The sequence below is a fragment of the Rhododendron vialii genome, chromosome 4a (assembly GCF_030253575.1).
Source record: "Rhododendron vialii isolate Sample 1 chromosome 4a, ASM3025357v1".
Lineage (NCBI taxonomy): Eukaryota > Viridiplantae > Streptophyta > Magnoliopsida > Ericales > Ericaceae > Rhododendron > Rhododendron vialii.
In genome coordinates this window covers 12,903,698-12,925,591 of record NC_080560.1, presented here as the reverse complement: position 1 = coordinate 12,925,591, position 21,894 = coordinate 12,903,698, and the positions used below count along the sequence as shown (strand labels likewise).

General features: G+C 39.0%; 2 protein-coding genes across 6 annotated transcripts; both read right to left on the bottom strand.

Annotated features, from left to right (window-relative positions):
- Positions 1–663: 663 nt before the first annotated feature.
- On the bottom strand, positions 664–3,705 carry LOC131324412 (glucan endo-1,3-beta-glucosidase 8-like). Its single transcript, XM_058356370.1, has 2 exons — positions 3,066–3,705; positions 664–2,009 (listed from the first exon to the last, which is right to left on the bottom strand). Exons 1-2 carry the CDS (start codon positions 3,401–3,403, stop codon positions 875–877), a joined length of 1,473 nt encoding a protein of 490 aa, XP_058212353.1. The 5' UTR covers positions 3,404–3,705; the 3' UTR covers positions 664–874.
- Positions 3,706–5,277: 1,572 nt separating this feature from the next.
- Positions 5,278–19,941, bottom strand: LOC131324410 (uncharacterized). Of its 5 annotated transcripts, XR_009199329.1 has the most exons (17): positions 19,631–19,941; positions 19,376–19,507; positions 17,900–18,037; positions 17,291–17,341; positions 16,892–16,981; positions 16,661–16,807; positions 16,464–16,574; positions 15,351–15,419; positions 13,475–14,224; positions 12,764–12,931; positions 11,197–11,359; positions 10,843–10,988; positions 6,815–7,093; positions 6,600–6,734; positions 6,334–6,512; positions 5,948–6,101; positions 5,278–5,691 (listed from the first exon to the last, which is right to left on the bottom strand). XR_009199329.1 is itself a non-coding variant. In XM_058356366.1 (16 exons), the coding sequence occupies exons 1-16, from the start codon at positions 19,721–19,723 to the stop codon at positions 6,035–6,037; spliced, it is 2,718 nt and encodes a 905-aa protein (XP_058212349.1). In that variant the 5' UTR covers positions 19,724–19,941; the 3' UTR covers positions 5,809–6,034. The 5 variants fall into 5 exon arrangements, 4 of the variants coding, with proteins under 4 accessions (XP_058212349.1, XP_058212350.1, XP_058212351.1 ...); XM_058356366.1 differs by lacking the exon at positions 5,278–5,691 and having other exon boundaries at positions 5,809–6,101; XM_058356367.1 differs by lacking the exon at positions 5,278–5,691 and having other exon boundaries at positions 5,809–6,101; positions 17,900–18,016.
- Between the last annotated feature and the right edge of the window lie 1,953 nt (positions 19,942–21,894).

Here is a 21,894-nt window from a genome sequence, read left to right as displayed (position 1 = left end):
AAATCCTCCATTGAACATCATACAAATCAACTCTGGCATTGCCAATCCAATATTCAGGAGCGGATTTAGTCTGCTAGTTTGGTGTGACTCGCTTTCCGGGTGTATGTTCTACTTTCAGCTGTTTTTTTCTCAGTTGGTCGTGTTTTATGGGGAGATAGTAATGTTTCGCAATGTCCACTAGTCGGCTTCTGTGGATTCAGCTGTGATAGTGATTTAATTCCATCAAGTGGAATTGCTGTCATTGCTTTACTGGCTAGCTCGAGATTCAGCTGATTTGCTTGTGGTTATTTTACTATAGGTTAAGTGCGGATTCGATCCTAGCAGATTGTGGATTAGTGCTTAATTGTTTGTATTTTCGGGTTTTAGCGATCCCTTTCCCCTCCCTGTTTAGAGCATTTTTCCTGTACGCTTTTTTTTTTTTATAAGCAAATTTTTTTTAATAAATCTTTGAAAAAGATTACCAAGATTTAACGGATCATGAGCACACCGATGAAAAACGCCACCTTAGAACCAAACTCAAAAGAAGGCAATGAGCCAACCAAAATACCAAAGATAAAAACAGAACCAAAATATCCGCTAAAGCAACCCATACAATCAAAACAACCTAAGAAACTGAAACTCAAGAGAGCAAACCGAAAGGACAAAACCATAACCGTTTTCCCTGTACTCTGCTATACTCTTTCAACTAGTTTTCAGCTTTTGCAATGAAATTTCCCTTCTCAAAGTAAACATTTAAATCGTAAATTGAGTAATGCTTGTAATCTTATAAGAGATTAAAGAATTCCCTGTAGCTTAGATAAATAAATAAATGGTTCCAACAATGAGGAAGACAATAAGAACAGAAAGCACAAGAAGTTATCTACTGAAAACATATCTATGGAAACAATGAAGCAAAGAATACCACCAAAACTGCCAAAGCCAGAGGAAAGGGACGCCCCATTGCAGCAGCAGCAGCAGCAGAAGAAGAAGGCGGAGCTACTAATTGAATGGTGAAATTGCAATTCGGTTGCGAAATGTTCTGCGTAGTCACCTTGGCCAGACCTTGGAAGTCGCAGCTCGAGTCGTCTTGATCGTGCATCTGATAGTACGTATTAAATGCGTACGAAGCGTTCCCCTTCGCGTCTAACCCACCACAAGAAGATCCATGCCCAAGCGACGTGCAATCCCCGTTGGTACAGGCGTACTCGACGCTCTCAGCAAGCTTGCTCAAATCGCTGGCATTCGGATCCAACGAGCACCATTTGTTGGGCATGTATGCCACGTCCTGTGCAGCTACGAGAGGCTTAATTTCTTGACTCCCCCCGGATAAGTCCATGGGGAATTTAGGCTGGCCGTCGTACCTGAATATTCCCCAGTGGCGCTCGAATTCCCCCGGAAGGATGCTCTTGGCATCCTCATCCGTGAGTCCGAACAAGTAAACTTCAAGGTACCCGGGCCGGAGTGGGGTGCCTTTGTTTTTTCCAAGTTTTGGCAAAAGACCATTGTAAAACCTCGAAGCCATTTCGATATTGGCATACTGGTCACCATCGGTTGGCCACCCGACCTCCCCTACGAAGATGGTCATGTTGGCAACTCCAGTGGCATTCAAGGCAGAAACCAAGGTGTCTAAGTTGGCATCGAAGACATTGGCGTACTGAACACCGTTGTCGACAAGGGGAGTGGCGTCCCCATCGAAGAAGGCATAGTTGACAGGGAACTGGCCTTCGCCGTAGTAGAGACTTAGGAAAGGGTAAATGTTCACGGTGAAGGGCGCCTTGTGCTGGTCTAGGAACTTGACAATCTGAGTTATCTGGTCAGTTATGTCCGTTCGGAACCTCCCGGAAGAAGGGACCGGATTGTCCTCTGGGGAGTCGTAGACGTCGGCATTCATGGGGACGGTGACTTTTATGGAGTCTCCGACCCCGGCTTCGTTGAGGGCGTTTTGGACATTTTGAAGAGCCGGGAAGGTGATATTCAAGAATGAGGAGTTGTAGGCTTTGAGAAAAGGTTCATTCCCAACTGCTACATACCTGGATAGACAAAGAATAGTAATTTTTTTTTTTTTTTTTTTATCAATAGTCAGCAATTCATTTCATTACCAATACCCGAAGGCAAAAGATTCCATCATAATAAACAGGAATGAGTCAAAACATTTTAATCTTAAGAGGCTCAAGGACACACTGCCGAAGCAAATCGACAATAGGTGTCGGCATAGGAGTCCCGTCCGAGACTAAGTAGTAGAGGATCCTAAGGGAATCTCAGCTCAAACCATGGATGAAAAGCACAGATGAAATCAACAATCAACAAACGAAATCCAAACTAGCACGCTGGCCAGCTCGTAAAGTTAATTTTTGAACTCTGCTTTCTCTAGTTCGTTTTTTATAGCATACTTTCGTAGAATCCATGAACGCCCAAAAACCCCCGAAACCAAAAGCTAGAAATGCATATCGCAATAAGCAGCTGCAAAATGGTCGACTCTTACTTCATAATCATGTTCTACCAACAACTAGGAGTACATTTTTTTGAAGCTATCACAAACACCTCCATAACATCCAGTTATCTAACTATCCAAAACAGCTTTCTGGTGAAAAATTCATGTATATATATATATATATATATATATATATATATATATATATATATATATATATATGTGTGTGTGTGTGTGTGTGTGACCATGAATCATATACCGGTAATACAAGTACACTATAAGGAATATGCATTGGCCCGGATACCTGAGTTATCAGGAAAACAAAAACACTACTAAGGAAGATCTATTGAAAAAACCAAATAATTTCCTTAGGAAAATCAGTCGAATTATGTTTGTGTGTACTGTACACCCTTCTTCATAATTGACGACAATAGGACGTAAGAAACGTTATAAATGTTCATAACAAGGACTTAAAAAAAACGTAACAAATCGAACTATAGAAAATAGATATTCTTTGCTTTTTCAGGGTATATGCATAACATTGCTATATATGTTAGCTTTCTTCTCCTTTATATATATATATCAAAGTGTCCGGACTAACTTACACGCAAAATAGACATATTATATGAAAATTCGGAGGAGAAAGATTATTTACTTGATGTTAACACCTCCATCGAAATTGTAATGGGTGATATTTCTCTGCACCCACTTCTTAGCTCGATCGTAATCGGTCATATCAGCGAGCTGATCATTGGAAATGGCAACCATGACCTCAATACCAGACCCAGCTAAGGCTTTCAAAACGGATTCCTCTGCATCAAACAGCTTCACTTTCTGAATCCCATTGTCTTTCAACATCTGAACCACTACTTTGGGTGGCAATTTGTGCGTTGCTATCGAACCCCAGTTCACACCTAGCCCCTCAACCCAGAATTCACCACCCAAAACCCAACAAAACAATATCAAGCATACCCACGACCATAGCTTTAACATTTCAAATCCACCCAATTTGGCAGAAAGAGAGAAAGAAAAAGTTCTGATTTTTTGGCTTCAGGATGGGAAGGTTTTATCAGAAAATTGATGGGTTTTGTGTGGGGATTGTTAAAAGGGTTTGATTCAGACCCCTTGGGTTTGGTTTGGTATGGACGTGGGCGTTTTTTTTTGCAGTTGTAGAGAGAGAAAGTGCGGGAAAAAAGGCAACTGCTTTCGTGAGGTGGGTACGGGGGTGTGAGCGAGAACTAAGGATTGTTTTCCGAGGGAAAGCTGAGATTGTGGAGAGGGAAATCGTGTTAATGGTGGTGAGAGTGGGGAAAAAAGTCCAAAGAAGTATTAGGCTTTTACTCCTATCCAAGGGGAAAATGTAACCGAAAATGTCATTATGCATGGGTTTTTTTGGTTATTTTTTTTTTTGGAGAAGGCATTGTGCATGGTTATGATGCAGAGAGAGAGAGAGAGGGAGAGAATGAGTTGTGGCAGTGTGGCTGGTGTGAAATATACAGAAATGGAGAAGCAAAAGGGAAATATAAAAGATGGTTTTTCATTTCGAGATTAAATTCTTTCCGCCAGCGCGGTGGAAACTGTGGGTTTACACCGCCGCCCACTGTGGACTTCACCATGCGTTGATTGTTATAATCCGAACCGTTCATCTTATAGAACCCATAGTGTATGATATTCAATCAAAAAATCAACTTGATTAGATATCAATAGATCAATCAAAAGTAGAGTTTTACTTTACAAAATGGTGGTGGTAGAAAACCCATAGTTTTCGCCGCCGGCAGAAGGAATTTAATCTCGTTTCGTATATTGCTTTGGAAAAAACGGGGATACCTTCAAAATATAGGCTTTACGAGAAAAAGAAAACGTCTAGTAAATCCGCAGTAAAATGGTGATTCCATAATACATAAGGGTACAATCTCAATACAAAAGTACATATGGGTAAAGTTGAAGGATTATAAGAAGCAATCAAGAAAAAAAGAGGAAACAGAGGCCGGCAATATAAGAAGAAACCAGAGAATGCTTCAGAGATCATAAAATGATTATTAAGGAAACAGGGTGCGTGAACAAGATAATGTTCAAAAAGTGTGGGAACACTTTACGACGCAACTCGGCAACTCCTGAGCGTTTAGACATACATGCATAGGCCAAATGCACCAAACAATTTTGGGCGCAGTTGTATACGGAAATTTGTTTGAAAGTTGTATTTCTAGCACTGCTCAGTAACGTTGCCCGTTGATTTTTAAGGAAAAAGAATGTGAGGAATAATTATTTAGCGGTCATGGTGCACAGGTCCCAACCGATAATTTTTCGGTGTGAGAGGGTTTGGGAGAAGTGTGTTGCTCTGTGCAGAGGGAGGGAAATTATTTGAACGTTGTTCAAATAATGATGTCTAGAGAAGAAATTAAATTTCAAATGATGGCAGTACCTTCTTATGGCAATGTTAGTCACAAAACATTTGGTACATTCCCTCTTTAAAAAAAGTGCTAAAAAATTTCATTTATCACTTGTCGGAGAGGATATAAGAACGGATATAAAGGTAGATGCGTGTCTAAAAATGTTCCAACACACGACACTTTGGGGGAGTGAAAGGAGTGTAAAATTATGTCAACTTGCATAACCTCTTCTCTCGGAAGAATTATAATTCAGCCACCACGAACTAGTTTTCACTTCTAAATTTTCCTAGGTGTCGTGAACAAGAAAGGTCGGCAGTGATTCAATGACCTCCTTTCTAATGCAGTTGTTAAAAGACTAAATACTTTGAAAATTAACCAACTCCAAAAACATCGTAGTAGGGCAACCAGTTCGCAAAAAACATCCCGGGAAATAACCCACACACACCAACACAAATGGCATGTTTCTAATGAAGAGAATGTCAATGAACAATGCAGTATATTAAACTGGTTAATCGATTCCAAAGGGCATCACCAAAATCCTGCAACCAAATATATTAACACGAAAAGGGACTAATAAGCAAGGTGCCTGGAGTTGTTTCATCACAGAATACTAGACTTTTTCCAGTTAGTAGTTCATATGTAGTGCATTTCACCCGGGGGTCATACAATCTGAGACATTGCTCCATGGTTAATAACGGTCCTTTCTGAGATAACGGTCCTTTCCAATTTGTAGTTCATAAGCATTGCATTTCACCTGGGGGTCATACAATCTGAGACATTTCTCCATGGTTAACAACGATCCTTTCTGAGATAACTACCCTATTAGTCATTGTGAAGCGCACAAATTGCAACAACTCAGCAGGACTCCATTGGGGAAGAGAACGTAGAATTCTATTGAAAAATATAACAGATAAATGAGCATCAGGTGACAAACAACTTGACAGACAGCTGTTTTAACAGCAAGATTTCAAGGATAAGGACAAAGAAGAGATTTCACGAGGCAGAAAATTAAAAGGACAGCAGATATTTGCATAAGTGGATGTTACAATTAATCCTTCAAAGAGAGAAGCAGGGGAGAGGGAGAGAGGGGGAGAGCAAAGGCCCTAAAAATTATGAGGAGCCGCTTATGTGGAAATTAACCACTCACATGATAATACGAAGTTACAAGTCTCATCAGGATGGCAAAAGCTGGAAGATGTTAACTTTCAGCAATCTGATGGATTCTGTACATATTCTACACGATAAGTTCATCTTCAAGGTAGTTGTACTCAAATGTGAACTCAGTCTTGATTCTTTGACACCTGAGATCAATGATAGGATGACAAGTCAATACAATATACAACCATATACATGTAATGTTATTTTCCTTTCAGGAAACACCCTATTTATGTATCACGATGACCCGAAGATGTGTCTAATCTGCATGTTATTAGCCCAAGAAACTTTTCTTCTTCCCTTTCTTCTAACCGTAAAAGCACAAAACTGTTAGAAGATACAGAATTCAAATGAAGTGCCAGAGTTAAGTAAGCATACCATCCATGTTGCATCTCGTCATTGTAATGGAAATCAAAGTACACATATGTGCCCTGTTCAAACTCATCAGTGGTCACCTTTGGCTCCTCATGCCGTTGAAACCACGTGTTGTATTTCCTATGGTATCTCCATGATTGCTTCTTCAACTCCTTTGCAGCCAAATATTGCTGATAAGTATTCTGCAGATGAGGGTTGAATTGAGACCAAAATCAAGGAAACTGCATATATGTTGCGAGAAGAAAGAGTAGATAGAAAGTTCAAACTACCTGTTGATGGTAAAATGCAAAGAATAGTGTGTCAATGCCATAACTATCAGCTCCTAAACGTTCCCAAAATGCAGGATTGTTGACAATGGGTGCCTGTGCTTGAGGATAGCTAGGAGGAGTCACTGCAGGGTGCCTCTTTAGGAAGCCAAGAATAAATTACATAAGAAATTTGCCCAATTCTCTCCCACAAGATGTTGATCAAGAGACTTCCATACCGGATTATAGCTTTTTGCTCGTTCAGAGTCTTTGGGTTGAGGACGTTTGTGATAAGCAGCCTCAAGCATCTGAAAATTGTACAACTGGTCATGCATTCCCCCTGAAATTGCAGATGATCCACCCAGGTTATCACCAATTGCACCGAGATCTGAAACACTTCTTCGACCAATGACACCCAGGCTGCCAGAGGGTTGATTTGTTTGCAATGGTTGGCCAGGAGAAAGATCAATATCCCTAGGACCTTGGGTAGATTCTGTCAAAGAGCCAGATGCTCCTGCCTGTAGCATACAAGTTTTATCACAACTAACATAAAGCCAACTAGAATCCAAACCTTTTCGCCCAAGTTACCAACTGCTATCAGACAACATGTATCCAATCGAAGATCCACATTTCATAGAAAGAGAACAAGAAATCAGTTGTAAGCAATAGATTTAAACCTTCTAGTGCATTCCACAGTAACCCAAAACCTAGGCTTCATGTGCTTTAAATTTAACAAAAAAACATTTAGAAAATGGATTAAAGCAGGGCTGAGTGGACAACCTTTCATCCAAAGAATTCTAGAGAACATTAAGCTAAGTCCCTGAGATGGTTGGCTAAAATGGCATTAAGTTATTTATCCACCCTTCAAATAAGACGCACAAAGCCCAACCTCTAGACTAGGAATGGGAACAGGATTGGGGTATGTCATACCCTTCGGAATGCGGTACGGTGGGGGTAGGCTACATGGATCTTTCATTTGGAACTAGAAGCATCTATGTAAGACATTTAACTTATCAAACTATGAATGTGATTGATTTATGAGGGGGTTTTTGGTCATATGGATGTGTACTTATCATTCGTGTACAATATTAATCGTTGGATTGCCAGAGTCCCCTTTCGAATTCGCACTCGATCCCTGATTGGGATCGTTCTATCTGGATCGCAGTTTGTAATCCGTATAGCGAACTGTGATAACCCTGCACTAGACTAGACCATGATCCATTCAATGGAAGAAACAGTTTCAAGTATTTCATTTCACACGCATAGCGCTTAAATTAGTCCAACACGATAGGGAACAAGTTAGGTTATTTGTATTCTATTGGGGAGGATATTTATTTGTGGTACGTTGTTTATAAAAGGATATCATCTGGTAGTTTTAGTTGCTATTTTTAGGATTAATGCCATAGATAATGTTGTTATCTTATCTTCATTTATTGATTGACGGATACGGACACGGGAATTCTAAAAAAATGGAGACATGGACGCGGTGGGGGGCATGCCATGTGTATGTTTATTTATTTATTTATATATTTAAGTAATAACAGTTTGACCCCCCAAAATTTGTAAAAATTTACAGTTTGACCTCCAAAATTATATAAGAAATTAAAGTTTGACCCCCAAATTTTTAAAAAAATTACAGTTTCACCCCCACCGTGTCCCCATTGGTGTCCCCCCGTGTTCCCCTCAAAAATTTAAATTAAATTATCGGACACGCCACGTGGCGTGTCGGACACATGTCCCACGTGTGTCCCCGTGTCGGGACACTAAGACACTTCGACCTCTAGAGGTGTCAATGCTTCATAGATAGTTATCATTGGAAGAGCCTTTTTAAAGGACTCTTCCGATTGTTTTCAAGTACTGGTGTGGATGCCATTACTTTCCCTCGATGCGGATTTTAGGGTTCCTTGGGGGCGCCCTCCTAAGGTTCTATCATTTTGTTTAATCGTCAAACCTATAACTATGAATGAGCTGACTAGACATATTTAGGATGATATTCCGTGGTGTATATTGTTTGCAAATGATATTGTCTTAGTGGATGAAACTGCCTTAGTGGATGAAACTGCAACAGGGGTTAATGCTAAATTAGGAATTTGGAGAGAAGCATTGGAGTGCAAAGGATTTAGGATAAGTAAGAGTAAAACTGAGTATATGCACTGTAAGTTTAGCGACAATACAATGGACTAGATAGAAGAAGTGACAATTCAGGATCAGGAGATACCAAAAAGTGGGCATTTTAGGTATTTAGGTTCAATTTTTAGCAAGGATGGAGAGATTACGAATGGTGTAACCCATAGGATCCAAGTTTGGTGGCTCATGTGGAGAGCTACTTCTGGTGTATTGTGTAATCGAAGGACGTCTAACAAATTGAAAGGGAAATTTATAGCTATCTGACTAGTGATGCTATACGGGACATAGTGTTAGCCTATCAAGAAGCAACAAGTCAGATGAGTGTAGCTGAAATGAGGATGTTGAGGTCAATGTGCGGTAAGACTAGGAGTGATAAATTAGAAACGAAATTATTCGTGAGATGGTAGGAGTTGTACCTATATAGGATAAGTTGAAAGAAAATAGATTAAGGTGGTTTGAACATATTTACTGTAGACCTGCAGATATAGTAATCAAGAAGAGTGACATGATAGTAGTGGATAGTCGGGCTAGGGGAAGCGGAAGACCTAAATTGACTTTGGATACGGTGATACGGAAGGACTTGGGCTTACTAAATCTAAGTGAAGAGGTAGCCATAGACAAAGCTCAATGGAAAAATAGGATTCATGTAGCCGAGCCCAATTGATTGAGACACAAGGCTCGGTTTGGTTTGGTCAAACTTATAGCGAAGATCATACATAGCAAGTTGAAGTCACACTTCCATCTACTGTTTAAGCTAAGTTCACTTTAATAGTTCTTTTCTCATCGGAGTACTATGGTTTGAGAGTAAGCATGGAATAGTTTGAAATGCCTTTACGGATTGAGGAATCTTTTCCAAGAGATGCCAACTACTTTTGTGCATGACAATGTGAGGCCTATCAAAATCTTTGGTTTGAAAAGTGGACAAGGTAATAGAAAATGGGTAGCAGATACACTCTACATAATAGAAAGAGATTTATACAATTTAAAGAAACAACAGATGTTGGATATCTAATTTTATCTATTAGTTATTTTCTCATTGAAGTACTATGATTTGAGAGGTAAGTATGGAAGACTTAAAATGCTTTAATGGCATGAGAAATATTACCAAGGGAGGCCTATTAAAATCTATGATTTGAGAAATGAATACTGTAATAACATGGGTAGCTGATACAAAACAAAAGAGCTAGGGACTTGTGAAATTGGAGAACAATTGAAGTTGGACAAATCATAGTAAGATGCTAACTTATCAAACAGTAACTTAGGAAGCATACCATCAAACATGACTGCTCTGAAGCACTTGTAACTCAGTGAACAATGATTTCTCGCACGAAGTAACGAGTTGGAGAAGGGGCGGTGGCGGGAATCTCTAGAAGAGCTAGTGTTTGGTAGACTTGAGATAAAGAGGCATATCAGGTACATTTCTTACATGAATTGAAGGGTTGGATAGTGAGCGGTGGGTGGCATATTCAACAATTGTAAGAGTTAAGGGATGAAAGGAAAGGATAAGAGGGAAGGATCATGATTTGTTGTTTTTTCTTTCTTAAAGTGAGTTGTCGTCGTCTTAGAAATAAACAATTGGTTATAAAAAAAAATATTGCTAAAATTTCATATTTGAATCCTATTTCTCAATTGTCGAGTACATTGTAAATGAAGATTTTAAGTACTCAAACATGGTGACCCTCTGAAAACATCAAACTCTAGGAATGTCAGGCAACAAATGGCATAAATAACAGCTCTTGTAAATTCTAAACTAAAGGTGTGTTGCTCTACTCTAGCATGTGTCAGCACCTTTTGTGCATGTGGATGGGTGTGTGAAAAATTGAAGTATAAGTAGCCCTCACCCCTGCTCCAAGCGCATACACACAAACCCTCGCCACCCAGCTTGAAGCCACAAGTCACTACCATTAGCCGAATGCTCAATCGTAACTAAATTACCATCCGGAGAGGCTACCAAATTAAACGGGCCTAAATCCATTTTCGCTAATGAAACAACTCAAACTAAACTTATGCACACTTGGTGTATAAGAAAATTGAAGAAAACTAGTGACAAAACAAATAAACAACATAAGAAGATAATATGATGCACCAATTTCCAAGATCAATGATTGGTAACGATGAATGAGGAAGATAGATCACATACAGGTGTATCTAGTGCATAAGAAGCTTTCAACTCGTCTTCATTAATAAGATTCTTGCCAAGCCCAGAACTTGGAGCAGGTTCAGAGGTTGAATCATCAGATAGATTCTGCTGTTGATGGGTCTCCTCAACTTTCGCATGCCCTGGATCTGCATCATGCCAGCACATATATTAACACTTTTTCCCCTAAAGTGTTGCATAGTGCTTATTAATTATAACTGAATTTCTGAGCAGAACTCTACATTCCGATATAATGTAATAGTCATAAACATCATTTAAGCATTAGGCTATCATTTGCTATAGTGGACACATGTGCGCACACAAGCGGAATCAATATTAATAAACTACTGACCATACCAGCATCTTTTGGCCCTGTCGATGTCAATGCCAGCTGAGAAGACTGTTGATGGATTGAATTTGTCTGCAGCTGTGAGGGAGATGCAATACTGTTGAGACTTGGTGCTTGGACTCCAATTCCAAACCCAACTTGAGGTGAGACAGATGAGCTTTGAGGAATGAACTGAAGACACGATTATATGTCAGCAGTTGTCAAACAAACTGTAAGAAAAATATTCATATTGCTGCGACATCAAAAAATAACATGCACTGAAGAGGATCACCACAGATAAGAGAGAAATATACATTACTAAAAAAATCCATTTTTAGCAAAACCAAATTTTATGAATCTATTGAATACTCCATTTTTAGCAAAACCAAATTTTATGAATCTATTGAATACTCACTGAATAAAATTACTTTCTATGGAATTAAAACACCGAGACAAAAGGAAAGGCGAGAAAAGAGAGGGAGAAGAGGAGGTTATTATGTGTCTGACATAGTACTTACCAAGCTTTTCAACAAAACAGGAGATGCTTTCACAGAGATTCTATAGTATATACAATTCCAACTTTAAAAGTTGAGTTAAAAAGGCAAGGGGGAACTTCTGAAAGCACAGAGCCCTAGGAGAGAGAAAGAGAGAGAGAGAGAGAGGAGAAGCCTCGCAGTCAGTCACAGGGAATATCAGCTCTCAGGAGAGATCTCTGGATTGATGAACATGTATATCTACAAAGCCGTTGAGGGAGGTTCACATGCATGCATCCTGCTAATGGGCATGTGGCTTGGCCTTGAAGACATTAACGAAAGGTGTGCAACCTAAAAAAGTGTCAGATGACTCACGTGGTTGGGCATGCTCACCAAGTCTAAGAAAAAACTGAACAAGGTGGTATGTTGACTCCAAGTGAGGCCTCCATCTCAGCCTAACAATCACCACAATGGAGCCACCTTGAGGTAGAACAAGTAACTCTGACAAACCCCTCAACTCTAGCCGCCAAATCCAGAAGTAATTGGTGACTACGGGAATAAGTCATGGATCGAACTTCCCATATTGCGGCACCAACACCCAAGGGGTTAGAGTATGACATGGATTTAACCCCACAACGATGACATGGAGGGGCGACGCAGGCAATCCAAATACATATACCTTGGCCAAGACACAGTGGAGTCAAAAGAGAGAGCTCAACACTTTGGGAGGGTACCGTAAATGATGAAACAAGAAGATCCCTTTTGGTACCAATCTGTACAACTAATAACGTAGCAATGAAGGATGAGTCAACTTCAACAGAGTTGGTTGCAAATAGAGACCTAATAGCGTTTAAGCAATGGGGTACTCCAGTATATGAGAAAGGAGCACTAGATTGGCTCGGGGAAGGCATTCACATGCAGACACGATCATGTGAGTAACACCAACATAGCGGCTATGTTGGTCATTCAACTTAGTTGCTGAAGACACTATCCACAACCTTGCAACATACGGCGATTATATTGGTGTGAATGATTTGCTGGGGAATTAAGAAAAGTTAAAAACATAATACACAAAAAACAGATGAAGTGTAAGAATGTCATAACTCAAAACATGAGCGGGCACCTGCTGCAAGAGAGGGTTCTGTTGTGCAGAGAACTGTTTATGATTTCCTCCACCAAGAGAAGGCATGCCAAGAAGGTTACTCTGACCTTGTTGCTGCACCTGCTGGAATCGTTGCAAAAACTTCTCTCTCTGATCTGGTGTGATTTCAGTTCTACCACGGATTTGTCCCTGAAAATGCAATATACATAAGTTTCAGTGAAACTGGAAGATAGACCTTTGAATTTCCGAAAAGAAAAGGAAGACACATCTTTACAGAACTTATCTTCAGCTCCATTTCCTCTTTGGCTTAAACCATGAATGAGTGTTTGCTACAAGCTTGGAATCCATTGGTTAGGTTTTGCATTTCAAAAGTTTTCAACACACAGGGAAACATAAATCACAAGAAAAGGATTATGACTTATGAGCCTCTTTAGCACTTTACATTTTGATAGTTCATCTAATTAGCATTACACCTTGCACTCAAAGTAAAGCATCGCTATTTTGGTTATTTTGCCACCAAAATTGGAGAAAATAATCAAAGCCCAGAGACATGAGAATCATAGCAAATCATATTTCAGTACACCAACATGTATAATTGCTCAAGTGATCAAGCATGAAGTGGGACAAAAGTGATGTTAGAATCCGATGGATAAAAACTTTAAAAAGAGGAACAAATACAGTATAAGTTGGTTTATGCACGTCTAAAAATCAGAAGAGGTGAAGGTCACATACCCCTTCACTCTGGTTCGGAAAGGAACTTCCAGGCCTCCACTGCATACCAGAAACTGCAGAGGGGGAGAAGACCCTGCTCGTCATGGCTGCACTCTCACCAATATTAACTCCGTCAGAGGAGCTGCTTCCATCGTTAGCCTTGGGAGCCTGTGGCAAGATGGTTCTACTACTCAGTGGGGAAGCCAGAGGTTGCACGATGCCAGCACTCCCAAGTCTCTCATCAGCTCCCAATATATTTCTCTTTGCCATTTCAGAAGCAGAAGGAACAGCACCAAGTGCTCCGTTGCTAGGAATTGCACTGCCAGCACTAATAGGGATACTAATAGATGGAGGGTTGGCAAGGCCACCTCTACCAATGCCCCTTAGTCCAGTTTCAGAGAGAGCCGGAGATGATTTATGACCAGGGAACCTTGCAGTCTCTTCCTCCTTAGCAGAATTAGACAGAGTTAAAGAGGACGAAGATGCAACAGCACCAACATTTTCCAACATAACCGGAGCAGAACTTGGACCTGAAAGAATTGCTGAAGCAGCTGATACAGTAGGTGAATTATGAGGTGAAGCATTTACAGCAAGTGGAGTTGCATGGCTCAATACTGGTGTTGATGGACCAGAAGAACCAATCGGAGTTATCGGACTATCTTTAGGAGGTGGAGTCCTTGGAAGAAGATCAGAATTAACATCCTGGGAAGCCATCTCCTCAGCTTGCTCCTGGATGGAAGTACCTTGTTCAACCAAAGATGTCCCTGTTGCCTGGAAACAAAAGCATTAACCAGTACTATATTACGATAGAGTCGACTAACTTGAACACACTCACTTCAATGAAAATGAGTCACAGATATGTAGGGAGAACTTTGATACATATACAAGTGTACAAGACAGAAAGCTAGAAGAGAAAATATAGCAGCTACATTTGGAAATCAACCAGTGAAAGATCAAAGCACAATGCAGGTACAAGAAGAACCCTCAAACCTTTCCTGTGGTTTCACCACTTCCCAAAGACAGAAAGTACAACACCAAGTGACACTTCTGAAAAGAAAAGCCTTATTTAAGACTATCAGAAAGCTCGATAACATTCTTCACCCATTTCCAATCAGCTCAAGTTTTGGGGAAGTTCGTTTCCTTTCTCTCTCTTACTCGAGACAACTATTTTTTAATGTCTTTGCACTTTACACATCTAATTCAGCTCTGTATGTTTGTCTCTCCGCGTGAGAGACAGGGTTGCCAATAAAAGAGTTTAGGGTAGATTGATGTCCATTCGCACGACCTATCAACTTGAGCTTTTGGACACAAACGATCTAACAAAACAATTTCAAATTCAACGACCCCAACAATAACAACAAACCCAATGATTTGACCAACGCCCGTTTACCATGTGCACAATTTTGAAAGAAAATTCAACTACTGCCCCAATGGAAAAAAAATTCACTTGAATTTCTGAAAAACTACCCAACACGATCAGCACAAACAAAAGATTTGTTCTTTTACTTTCGCAACAGCCATGCCGATTGACCTCCCATAAACAAAACTCAAACTTGACTTCTTTCCCAATCTAGACTTACTCATTAGCAAAGCATTCAAGACGTCCATCGACAGTTTGATTCCTCGGCAGAAAACACCTTCTAAAAGAGTAACGTGTTATACCAAGTTGACAAGGCAGACGACGCTCTTCAATGCAGTACTCACCGTCAATTTATTTCAACCTTTTATGTACGAGAATGTAATTCATTGGACAGAAGCATTTATTCTACCAATCAAATGAATCATTGTTCAAATCATCTGGAAGATTACATCTATGTCCCCATCGAAAAAATCTAGTAAAGTCTTTTTTTTTTAAATAGCTCAATTATTCTTGTTTAACGAATAGAGAGAAACATACCGGCTGTTGAGTTGGCAGTGCTGTCACAGAAGTTTTCATGCCTAAAACTGAACTGGTGGCACCAACACCCTACCAAAATGATGTGTTTGGCGAACAAGTGAATGAGAACGGAACAACAAAACAGTGAACAGACAACACCAAATGCGCCCAGAGCTCACATGGGCACGCTCGAAACATAATTTACATATAATGCTAGAAAAAATGTGAAACAACAAAAATATTGAGCTAAAATCAAGTATTCACTGCAATCCAACCTCCATACTAACATGCTTTCAACTGCGGTGATAAGGAAAGCGATAACCTGTGACAGTTGATAACCTGACATTGCTCTTTCTTATGAAGCTTCAATAGAATCCAATAGAGACTCCATAATATTGGGTGGGTTGTCTCCATTCTAGCTGTTGCTGATCCTTTTTTTTTTTTTTTTTGAACTGTGTTGCTGGTCCTAGTTAATCTGGATTTAATGATTCAGTAACAACAAAGGAATCAACTCATGCTTCACTTAGTTACTATTCATGGGAACCTTACAACCTAAAACTTCCACTTTCGGTTAGAAGGCCAGTACCCAATATCAGTACATCAGTTTTGGCACAGGGAGCATGGTTCTAGAATCGGTGTCAACGAATGTTTTGGGTTGATAACTTGAGCTAGCACTAAGGCGCCACCGTTAGGGTGCAAAAATCACAACTGTCTTACAAAGTGGAGTGTGCGATACAAGTACTTACACACAGTTTAAGAGTTCATGTAACATAAGCCCATCACATCATCTCATTCCCAAGAGTTCATTTTTTGACCAAGGCAAGTTTTGCATCAAGCCAAGCAAAAACGCATTTCACCAAAAAATTCCCATATCATACAGTTCTAGAACTCCGAGAAGCTATCAATGCCTCATATCTCTGTATGACACTGCCCATATAGCAAGGATCTTGGGGCGCTAGCATATTGAACAGCCTTTTCTTCAGCAAGTTACAAGGCAAACAGCATAAGTATTTTAGTAATGATACTACAGGACAACCATTCCATTTGATTGACATATGTAAAAACTCTTTCAAATTCTCTGGTTTCATAGACATTACGATACGATAGGCTGATCGTATGGCAAGAAGAAATTACCTTAACAAGAGCAGGAGGAACAATTGCAACTAGCTCTTCAAGAGACTCCACCTTGTCTAACGGCAAAGTGTTGTAAAGCTCATCAACATCACTAAAATCATCAAAGTCCTCCTATACAACATCAAATATAAGAAAAAGTAAATAAGATTGTAAGAAGAAACTTGAAAACACACGGATAAATTTTGAAAGAGGTCAACCTGATTACGCTCCACATAGTCATCCAAGAAATCCTTCACATCATTGACCTGCTCAGGACTCAGTTCATCATTATCCAAAAGCCTTAGGATCAATTCTAACTTCATTATATGGGCCTTGTGCCGGACAATAGATGTCTCCAAATGTGTCTGTAAAACAAGATCAATTCATAAATCACAACAATGGAACTGTCTAAAAATTTGCAGGATCATGTTCTTTCTTTACAGTCCTACCAATCTGGGCGGCCTCGTTTTCCCTTTCTTAACAGAGAGCCCCTCAATCTCAGCTTCAAAGCTATCAATTTGCGATTCTAACTCTCCCACCTACACGAGGACACACAATAAGTTATACGTTGTTGCTTTATTAGCTTATATTGCTCAGAAGAGAGACAAAATGAGAATGAGCGCAAGCTAAACATTTGGAACACATCTATCATCTATGCAATTAGCATGTAGATATTCCTTGAAAGACTAATTTTGAAAGAGCATCAGATCATGATATGTAAAATTGATAGCTAATTCATGAGAAGAGGAAATTGAACTGATTACCAAAAATCAACGGATTATCCACGACAATTTTGGGGAAGAAAAAAGAAATAACAGGAAATTTAAGCCACAGAGTTGGTTTCATACCACATTGTTCAACCAATCTCTTGTCTCTGACTTGGCCTTCTCCCTCGGATCCTATCGCAAGATGGAAACAAAAGAAAATAAATAAAATGTAGAACTAATAGAATATGAAGCAAAGCTGGAAACTGGTGTATTACACACAGGAGCTAATAGCAATACAGAAGCAAGCAAACCAAATGAGTTTTGCAGCATATATAAATCTAAAATCTTTGATCCAAAAGTACAAAAAGAGCAGCCACTTAGTGCATATATGTGCATACATCGCCAAACGTTAGGTCTGTCTCCATTCCTCTCTTGCCCATACCCCCTTTGATTGGGGTTACAAGGGTATTATTATAGGTATACAATAAGTACAAACCTACTCTTTAAATTTCTCTCATGCTAGAGCAAGATGACAAAGAAATACCAGCATTCAATGGTGAGAAACACCAGCATTCAACAGGTAAAAATGTACTTATCTTAGCATCACTACAAAGATGATGATACACACAAAACAGCGCATTCACATACACATTATGTAGTCAATATGCTTTTCAACTAGTTCACAAATGCCATCAGCAATTCACATATACCGTCTATATCAAATTGGAAAGGAAGAAATTCAAAGCTCACCGTCTTAGGTTGCTGGCCCAAGCCTTCCTTGGAAAAGGCTTTTGTCTTAGTTTCCTTTTCACATATCTTAAACCTTTCCATTTCACGCTCGATGAGCTTGCGAGCATCCATCAGAGCCTGCTCATAAGACGCACTAACCTATGTCAACATATGTCAAACGAAAAGTATGGTCAACTTCGGAATCAAAAAGTACATGTTAGAAAAAATAGTACCACATCATCATCTCAAATCAGGTCACAAAAAAACTCAAGAAGCAGCAGATGAAGTTAGCACTAGAAGCTACATGAAAAACATGCCAATAAGAGACTACGTTGCTAAAAAACAAACGATAAAATGCTCAAAGTCAGACCTACAAATTTGCATCAGTCAATTACAATGTGAATAACAAAGTTCTTGAAGCTCGACTCTTCACCACTCTAAAAAGCGTGTTGCTAACACAATTTGACCAAGCAATCTAAAACCTTTCTCCTCTAAGGTTTGCATATTGTATCAAAACCCGATAGCGATAACTAACTAAGGACATCCATTAGTATTAATATTAATGGATATATTTATTTATCTATTTATTTTTCTTTTGGGGGCAGAATACTTAATTGATAGTGGATTTGCAGTAAAAGAGGAATGGATGTACTAAACTTACTTGAACACATAGCCCTAACAGAGCAAAATAACAAATAAAGATTCATGTAGCCGACCCACTTGATTAGGACACGGGGCTTCATTTGGTTTGGTTTAAATTTTTGTTTGGCATCCAGGTTCCACGGTTGTTTTGGTTTTGTGGTGTTGTACCTATACTTGTTCGGAATCATATTAACAAAACCTTATTCTAGTACAATCCCAAAATTCTTCAATTTCATTATTGAAAAGGTATTACCAATTGTGCTCCTAAGTCCAGAAAGGTATTAACCGGATTATACTCTTAAGTCCTACTCCGTAACTCCTATGTCATCAAATACCAGCAAGGGATCCCAATTGATGAACTTTGGGATCCTACTATAGTATTGTGTTCTTAAATCACTTAAGATAAATACATTTTTTATAAGTAAAATCACTTAAGATTAATAAGTTTACGAACAAGTATATGAATAACGGCAAAGAACCAAAACAACCTGGAAAAAAAATGGAAGAAGGAATGACCAAAAGCAATTTGGCAAGTAAAATAACACAAAATGTCACACATCTGAACTCATGGGTTGTGTTTGGCTCGCTGGAATGATTTTGGGAAGAACTGAATTGTGAACCTTGAATTTCCAAATAATGATTCAGTTTATAACACATATTATGTTGGTTTTTTAGCCAACCAAACATACCAATGAGCATATCAAGGCAGTTAGCATCACAGGGGAATGAACAATCTATTCCAGCCCGAACACTGCCCTAAACTAATTAACAAAAAATACATGTTGGCGTAAAAAAATAAATATAAAGCAAATCAAAAGAGTGAAAACAAAGTAACAAGTAGGAGTTAATAATTACCTTCTTATCCTTGATCTCGCTGGATTGAATCCATGTCTTGATCTGGTCCCTGTACCTCTGGAGCTTCTTAATCTCCTTCTTCAAATCGGCCTCGAACTTCTCCTTCTGGTTCGCATTGTCCGTGTCGTAGACCTGAGAGCAGTAATAATAACAACAAAACAGTAAAAGAAAGCAATTAAGATGCGAGAATTAATTATAAGCGTTCTCTAAGAATTAAAGAAAAAGCAGTCGAAATCAATTGAAACCTGTACAGACCTTGTTCCATATGCTGTCGAAGACGTCGACGCCTTCTTGGACTTTCTTTAAGACTCGATCGATCTCGCCCTGTAGCTTTCGACTGGCGCCCATTGCGAAACTGGAGAAGACGTAGGACGGAGTGTGTTGGGTGGATTAACCATTCAATTCAAAGACCTAAAACGGAGTTTGAAGGTGAATTTGCAGAGGTTGCTAGTGGATGAATGATTGATGATTAGGCGCTGTGTGAGGACTGCGGGTTTTGAGGTTTTCGCGTAATTGATGGAGAGCGATTGGAGGCTAGCACACTATGATTCGGTAGGGTACACGGAAGATAGTGTCCTACATCACTCCTAATAAATAAATAAAAAATGAGAGACGTTGCAATCACACTCAAAATTATACACTCAAATATACGTCCTCTCATAAAATACAGTATGTGTGTGACACCCTTGTGTTTTGTGAGAGAACACACACTACCCTTGTGTGTGGGACCCTTGTATTTTGTGAAAGAGTATGTGTGGGACCCTTGTATTTTATGAAAGTGTGTGTATTTGGGTGTGGTTATATTGAGTAGAATTTTTGAAAAAAATAACCCGGGTTGAAGTGTGTTCGATTTAGCTTGCGTGCACCACAACTACTTTCCTCCCAGTTCGGTTAAAGCAGGTCATCCATGCCTTCTCTTTCGGTTCGGTTAAAGACAGGTCATTCACCATTACCAGTGGCGTAGCCAGGAATTTAGCTCAATGGGAGCACCATTAATTTATATTGTCTTAGAATTTTCCATCCCAACAACGATAATATAAAAACAAATGAACCTAGAAAGTAAAATTTGCTACAATATACATATATATGTAGATAACAAGTCTTTACGGAGGAAAAAATGCGTAAAAAAGAAACTTTTTTTTGAAACTTGACAAAAATATTAGGAAATGTAAGTGTTATAAGAAGAATAAGGTGCATAATTTTAGATACAAATTTATCATAACCTTTGTAATTCGAAGGTAAAACTAGTATTATTAGAAATTACAATGGGAGCACGTGCCCCCTCTACTTATATATTACCTCCACCACTATCATCCATGCTGAGAATAGATAATTCACATGATTAGGTAGCACACTATGATTTGGCAGGGTAAACGGAAGACAGTGTCCAAACTCCTAAAATTTTATATTTTGGGAGTTCGAGTGTGTTTGGGTTAAGTTGTGTGCAACACAACTAATTTCCTTTCGATTTACTTAAAGACAAGTCATTCACATCAAGATTAGGTGCTCACATGAGCCCAAAATTCAAACTATATTCAATTGTATGGAAAACAATTAAACAAACCTACCAATCAACCAAACACTTGGGGCTGTCCAAACTCCTAATATAACATCTGGGCTGGGCTTTTCAAAAGAAGACTGTTTCCAAGACTAGTTTTTTATTTTTTACTCCATAAGATGAATAGAAAATTAACAATTTGGGAAATTGGCCACACAAATAGGGAAAAAGTTCCAATAATATAACGATAATTTGTAACGCAGCCTCCAAGTATGAGTGGGTCCCATTTCACGCGAGAGATGTTATAAATAATTATTGCATTGGAAATTTTCTCTAAAATTAGAGTGAGGTCATTCGTCTAAGGATTGTGATTTTGACACTCTAAAAATTGATGGAGAAGCTCCAAAATTGAAATGTGTTGATACACAAAACGATGTCGTTTTAGAGTACCTTTATCAATTTTTGAAGTGTCAAAATCAATTTCCTTAGTCTAAAAGCTGTTTAGAAGATTTATGAGTCTGAAGGCTTCGTTTCTGAACTCAAAATAAATATTTATTTTTTAAGAAAACAATTTCAAGCTAAAAAATCATGTGCTTACGCAAATAATTTTCTTATCAATATGGATCTTATTCGATAGATCTCATTAAGATCTTTTAAATTGTGCAAAAAAATTGAAATTTTTTTTTTAAATTTAAAAATGTGAAATAAGCTATTTATTTTTTAAGAATATTTTTGGAACGGGACCTGAATTCAATGGATTGGATGGCAATGGCTTGTTGGCGGTGAGAGAAAGAGGGGAGGGAAGGGCGTGGGCCGAAGGAAGAAGTGGAAGAGAGGTTATTGGGTGTTTGTTATTACTTGGATGGATCCAGGGATTGTGCTGCGCAGCAAAACGTCGTTCTGACATTGTGCTAGTCCAAGTTTTTCAGCCAACAGGGGCTCTGTTTGGCTGCCCAAAATTCTGCAATTTCACATTATACCCAAATCAGAACAAAGTATGTCACCACAGTTTTCGATGTCT